The 7,270-nt window shown below is 30.3% G+C and overlaps 1 protein-coding gene across 1 annotated transcript; it reads right to left on the bottom strand.

Annotated features, from left to right (window-relative positions):
* Window positions 1-1,157: 1,157 nt before the first annotated feature.
* On the bottom strand, window positions 1,158-4,367 carry LOC103503873 (uncharacterized). Its single transcript, XM_008468258.3, has 6 exons — window positions 3,986-4,367; window positions 3,399-3,598; window positions 2,200-2,340; window positions 1,941-2,021; window positions 1,719-1,843; window positions 1,158-1,632 (listed from the first exon to the last, which is right to left on the bottom strand). The coding sequence occupies exons 1-6, from the start codon at window positions 4,206-4,208 to the stop codon at window positions 1,584-1,586; spliced, it is 819 nt and encodes a 272-aa protein (XP_008466480.1). The 5' UTR covers window positions 4,209-4,367; the 3' UTR covers window positions 1,158-1,583.
* Window positions 4,368-7,270: the final 2,903 nt, after the last annotated feature.

Genomic DNA, 7,270 nt, shown 5'->3' with positions numbered 1-7,270 from the left:
TGACTGCCACCCTTCATTAGGATAACCTTATATAATTTTTATATACACACATTATATAGATATAATCTTATTATATAATTACATAATGTCGTTTTTTTCTTTCCTATTTTTAGAAAAGCTTGGATTATAATTTATAATTATGAGATTATAATTATAGCAAGTTGTTTTGGTTGATATACAACCTTTAATGTGAACTTGTAAAGGTGGCGAAGATTAAAAAGATTATTTTCGCATTTTGTTTTGGTAATGATCAAACAAAACGAAGAATATATATGAATTGATTTAAAAGAAAAACTGTTTTAAAAATTATTCTAATTTATTTTAAATGACTTAATTTTTAAATTAAACACTTAGAAATTTTATTTCACAGAAACAATCATTATTTAAAATATTGTTATATTATTTTGGTTTTTATCAGCTAATTTAACTTTTTTTTTCAGATTTACTTACAACAATCAAAACTGTGAATAATGTTTAGAATTTTAAGTTGTTATTGTTCCTTTAGAAATCAAACACCATAATTCAAATCCTGATCTGACTTTGTTTACTTAATATAAATTAATGCTATCTCAAAATATACATGCCTTAATATAATTTCTAAGAAAAAATGTCTTCTTAATCTCTAAATTTTTGATATAGTTTCTACTGGTTTCTATTTGATCAGTTTAGTTTATGTTTCATGACGTTCTTCTAAGATTTTGAGTATTGCTTGAATTCAATCTTTTAGTTTCAAAATTCACACTTGTGAATTTTCACTAAACACTCGAGTTTCACCTTTAGTGTTAATCTCTACCAACCAACTTAAATGGAGTATAGTTAATTAAGTTTCTATCATTTTTCATTACTGTTAAACTTAAAATTTCAAGTAAACAGACAATCACACAAACAGCTGAGACCAGATTAGATACAAGCCTTTCTTTGGTCACAACTATGATTTAGTTTAAACTCGATAACAAAGGAAATATGAAGAAAAATGGATAAATCCAGGCTTTTATTCTTTCTTCTGCTTTAAACGTTTTACGGATTTGATAATCTATTGTATTTTCTTTGATGCAAAACTAAACACCCTTTTACTCGCTTCAGCTTATCTATTCCAATGAGATGTTTTTATTAATTACAATAAATAAAGACTGAGGGAAGACGTTAGAGTTTGGGTATGATACCTAGAGAAAGATTCTTCCATTGGATATAAATATTTCCACTACAGCTTTCTTAAATGCAAAAATGGACAAGACAGGCCATATGCACTGCACGTTAGGCTTAACTATGGTTTCATCTTCAACAGGAAGCAACAAAACCCCGTGATACATATTATTTTCCATCTTAAAACCATACCTTTTTGAGAGAATATGGTGGTGAAAATCTAGAGTAATAAGACCATGTTATAAGAAAAAAAAAACAAGAAAACAAAAAACTGCTACAGACCATATCCTATGTCTTGAAAACTTGTGCATCCTTCACATTTCATGTATAAGTATTAATCCAACAACTGAGACCATATCCTACCTTCACAATTAGAGCCTAAGATGAGCAAGACGGTCTCTCTCATTTCCTGTCATGTGGCATACATCGTTTTGTTGAAGTTACACCACTCCAGAAGGAAGGCGTAGAACGAGCTGTCCACCAACAAGACTGCAACCAGAATGGCATGTTATGTTAAGCTCATCTAGGAGTTGTCTAGAAATATTAAGATTCCGATATCAATCTATACTACCCACCTCTTGACATAATAATAACAGAAATCAGCAAGAATGAAAGTCTGAACGATCTCTGATAGGAGAACCATGGATGGCCATAATCCATAACCCAATGCTGTTAACAAACGTCCACGAGTATCCAAGACCTGTAGTAATTAAGGAAACATACGAGTGTGAGGTATTGAAGTAAAATGTCTATACGAATCAAAGTAGAATATGAGTCTCAGGGTTTTATTAACTTACCTGTAGGACCCAATGCGCACAACTCAAGAACCTTGCAACTCCTAAGGCAAACACATAATGTGCAGTAAACGGTTCAACGATCTAGGAGAGAGAATAACAGTGAAAACAAGTTATTGAAAGCTTATGAAAAGTATTAGGGAGGAAAACAACAGAATAAACTTGAAATACCAAAGATGCCAATATTACTTGAGCAAGGCAACCTGCCAAATCCAGTCTACAATCTTTAGATCCGGTGAAACACAGGAAACATTTCCCATACCTTTGTATTTTGCATGACGCGCAGCTGAGGTAATACTGAAACAGCTTCAAGATAAACACAAAATGCCCATGCTATTCTATTAATTATGTTATGCACAGTTGTTGGATGGATCACAAAAGATAGCAGAGCACAGGGTACCGCCTAAATCAAGAAATAAGAGAGGGAAAAAAAAAAGGTCAGAAACAGCAACTTCAAAATCCAAACTTCATATCTCAAAGTTTTACCAAATCATTATATTTTTCCATGTTCACCGGGATTAAAATATACAACTTTAATTTATTCTACAATATATGCTTCAAAGAGATAACAGATTAATGACTTATACTAACACTACAATACAGTTCTAATCACTTTATGTAGTGTCATGGTTGAGATACACTTATCAGTTAATGATTTTGAATCAATGGCAGAATGAGAAAGTACTGCTACCTATCCAAATATCCAAACATATGGCTATGTAATTTAAAAACCAGATTGAACATAACAGTCCCACTTCCAGCTCCAATCTGCTAGCAGGAAATCTGAGCAATTGGAGCAAATAAACATTGAATTGTTGACTAGGCCAAGAGGAATCTACTTGTGGCTCAGCTAATTTAGACAGAGCCCACTCTTGTTCAAGTGAAATAATAGGCTTCTAACTTGACTCGGAAGTGACCTTGATTTGATTTATTCAACATTGCAGTAAAAGGTCAAAATGTAAACAGTGTACCTTTCTTCTCTTCCTTTTTTTTTTTTTTTTCTTTTTTCCTTTGTTTGGGTGAGAATAGATGTGACGATGAACATTCATAAAAAAATCCAATTTCCCAATCAAATCGCACCCAATGTATTTCACATTGCAATAAAATCAAAGTGCGTGCTATAATGTTTTTAAGGACCTTACGGTTCAGCTTTAAGTTGATCATCCAATTGTTTAATTGTAGAACACAGAGTTTCAGGTTTACCTTTAAAAAAATCCAAACAAGCAGCAAGGTTATCAGATGTCATTATTTGGTTACTCAATAGCTGAAAAGATCTCCCACAACATCCACTTTCAAAAATGATCAAACAATATTAAGCAGAAGATCAATATCGATCCAACTGTCAGTTCTTTTGAACTCGACTCCCATAAAGCAAATTCCATATTTTTGAGTTTGTGTTTAAGAAAATGCAAAACAAATGGTTGAGGAATTAAAACTAAGAAACTTTTGCAGTGAACTCACCACATAGTAAATGGGGAAATTATCTTTGTCCTCCATATAGCTGGATCTAAGCTTAAACCGAATCATATAAATAACCCAAAGAGTCGTTACCAGAGTTGCTGTATCCAGTAGTGTATGTATATCATATTCCATAACAAAACTACAATAGAGTCTAACAGCTAGAAAAAGTGCCGTTAGTTCCTGAGATTTCAGTGAAAGTCCTGCAACCAAAAATGAGTACGACAAGAATCATTACAAACAAAAACAATCACAAACGCGGCAAGATCCAACAAAACAATAAATCAGAACTGAATTTGTTTATTATGCAGAGGAAACAAAAAAAAATCTAAAAATCCTATTTCACAATTGTCTATCAAAATTTGCAGATTCAATGAGCAAGAAAGAGGAATTGTTAATGGAAAAAATAATATTTATATAATCAGAAAATAACAAAACAACAATGGAGATTGCATAATACCACAATAAACAACAACAAATTAAAACCCTAAAAGGAATTCCGCATTTGAACACGATGAACAAAAGAGTCAAACAACAATGATTAAACAAAAAAAACAATAATAGAAGAATACAAAAGGCCACGGCCAGACCTGCACAAGTCCTCTCTTTCATGAGTTTGTAAATGAGGACGGAGATTCCGATGGCGTGAACAGCCTCGGCAGCGACGAAAAGATTGTCGTGGTCATGAACCACAAAGCGCAAGAAAACAAGAGCAGCCATTCCAGAGACGACGGCCAGAAAGGCCTTGATCTTGGGGGGTTGACGGCGAACCCATGTGGCTACGGCCTGAATTGGCCTCTTGGTTGCCTTCATTACGTGATTGAGACTCTCTGTGTCTCGGCGAGAAGAGGGATGAGGAAGAGTCGGGTGAGAATGGTTCGGTTTCTACGGCTGTGGGTTTGATGGACTTTGTTTGCCTTTTTGTGAAGGAACGTTATAGATCCGGACCCATGGGTCGGATCCATTGCCATGCCCCCAGGATCCCGATGGTAATTCTTCCCATTCATTTATTGTGACACGTGTGATGTTGGTGAGCGGGATTTAGTTGCGCTTGCCCCTTTATTAAGTTAGGTTACTTGTTTTGGTGTTTTTTCTTTTCTATTCAATTGTAATTTTAATTCCTCTACTTTTTTTTTTTTGTTTAATATTATGTGTTTCTTAAGCATCTAAATTTAGCTTTCTGTACTTGCTAATAAATTGTAAAATTAGTTTATACTATTTTTCTTTTTAAAAAACAAAATTAGTCCTATCAACTTTTTACCATACAAATTTTTAAAATACGTTCACGGTAAAGATAGGAATTTTACCCGGTTGAAACTTCAAAGTCCACAAACTTAAATAAAACTTGGAAGAGGTGTAGAGGTCGGAGTCTAGGTTGATTATTTGAGTGAATAAATATATGTCAATCGAAAAATAATCAAGTTGTGTTTCATCTTACATACAACATCTTCTAGTACTGAAAATAACACTAACATCGCTAAAGTTACACCATCGTAGGCGATTGTTAGAAGAAATGCATTGTAAATAGACATGCTTTGACAATCTGAAGAGTGAATAATTTTTAAAGGAGAGGTTTAACATTATCTCTCGTTGTTTTAGCTGAACTAACTTAGACATCAAAGTGTGGTAGACTCGACACTACACTAATATAAAAATTTCTTATGTAAGTGATCTCGATAATCAAGATCTAACCAAGAGAAGTGGGTTAGAGATTAGACCCACAAAGACATGTGATATTCGAGCACCAACAGAGTTCATATTATTTGAAAAATTAAAAAGTTTTAGATAATTGGTTATGATACGAAACCTTTTAAAGGGATTTCACTTGTTTTGAAATATATGTGCAATATCAATAGTATAAAGTAGGGGTGACCCTCTCAACTTATTGTTTTTGCATTTTTATTTTAAATGGTAAGTACTTTCTAAAATATATACTTACTGTTTTTGTATTTTTAATTTAAATAGTAAGTACTTTCTAAAAATATATTGATGTTAAAGTACTGGTCGTGGTTCAATTTCTTCTTATTCTTATTCTTCTTTTTCTTACTTTTTTTAAATTAAATTTATTTTAAAGTCGAATTCTTAAAAGAAAAAGGATAATAATTAAAAATTTGAGGTTTATCTTTTTAGAAAGAAAAAATGACTTAATTTCTCTAGTCGTCTAAGTTAATAAAAAATTAAAAGAAGAAAAGCCCCTTAGCAATTTCTGTTTTATTTTACCAATTTTTATTGCTTATAATTTCAAATACACGCCTTTGACTTATGAATCAGAAAAACTAAATCATAATAGACAGCTTGCAAGAATAGTAAAATAAAATTTATGGTAATAAAGTTCATGTCACTGTATTTTTTAAAATGCAAAAATAACAAATTAAAAGCGAGTAACCTTTTGATAGTCTCTCGATAGCCCTATGATATTATTAATTATTTGTTATTTTTATTATATTCGCAATATGCAAAAAAAAGTACTATGAATCGTTTTTGTCTAAATTTTTTACCATTTGATACAAATTTTCCATTATAATTTTATTTTTTATTCATGTTTATATTTAAATATATATATATATATATATATATATATTTATTTATTTATTTATTTTACTTGTACTAAATTAAGTAACTATTTTGATTATTTGTTTTTACTTTTGGAAAATTAAGGTAAGGGGTTTAAGAATAACCCGATAATTCGGACTAATAAATATGAGTTAGGTTGATTGAAATTTTTTATCTTTTTCGGGTTGGGTTAGTTTAAAATATGAGTTTGGTTGAATTTTTTTTTTTTTTGTTTGGATTGGGTCTCGGGTTGGAGGGTTAATAAATTCGGGTCAACCCAATCCAACCCGAATTAATATATATATATATTTATTTATTTATTTAGAGAAACTTTCCTAAATATAACAAACCAACAAAGCTTAAATTTAACACTTTTTTAAATATTTCAAATTTTTCCTTCCATCATTTTCTCGATTTTTATACTTTTCTTCTTTTTTTTACATTTGGCTAACCAAATCTATTTCTATTTCGTTCTTTTTTTTTCATTCACTATGTGCATTTGTATCGTGTACAAACAATCTTAAAAAAATTGGTTTAACATTTAAATTAAATTAGAGTAACCAAATTAAAAGATGGTCTATATACTGAAAAAAAAATCGTTTATACCAAATTAAATCTAAACGATTGCATACCCACCAAATCAGTTACCAAATATATTAAGTGCATTATTGACGGATAATTTTTTGTACTTTACACGATGGGTCTTTGAACTTTTTCCATTTTCGGAATTGTTCTATAATGTAAATACTTTGTCGCTTTTTTTTATATTTTTTAAAAGATCCATTTACTTATTTATTTATATTATATATATATATATAATATATATATATATATATATATATATATATTTGAAAATTTGAATTAATGGATCTTTTAGATGTTGAAGAACAATTTTAAACTTTATAAATGAGAATTTAGAAAGAAAAAAAAAACTACAATCCAATCCAACCCAATCAGAAAAATATAGGGATTTAAAATATCTTTCGAATTCAACCCATTTTCACTTATAAGTTATTTTACTTGGTTATTTATTACACGATTAATGTAAAATTGCATTTAATTAAATTACTACAAGTTTAATCCTTGTTTCAATTGTAAGATTAGTACTTTAGTAAGTTTATTTAGAATTTCTATTAAATAACTTGTTTTTGGTTTGAATGGTGAGTAAGAAAATAGGAACCGTACATAAAGAAAACAAAATCACAATTTTCTTGGGGGAAAAAGAATCAAAATCCAACAGAAACTGAAAGAAACAAAATTATATTTTTGTGAAGAACCACTTTTTCTTTTAATAAGATTCTAAAAAATCTATTAGTTTGGCC

The sequence above is a fragment of the Cucumis melo genome, chromosome 4 (genome assembly GCF_025177605.1).
Source record: "Cucumis melo cultivar AY chromosome 4, USDA_Cmelo_AY_1.0, whole genome shotgun sequence".
NCBI classification, from domain to species: domain Eukaryota; kingdom Viridiplantae; phylum Streptophyta; class Magnoliopsida; order Cucurbitales; family Cucurbitaceae; genus Cucumis; species Cucumis melo.
Note: the sequence above shows the minus strand (reverse complement) of the source record. Positions and strands in the feature narration are given on the sequence as shown.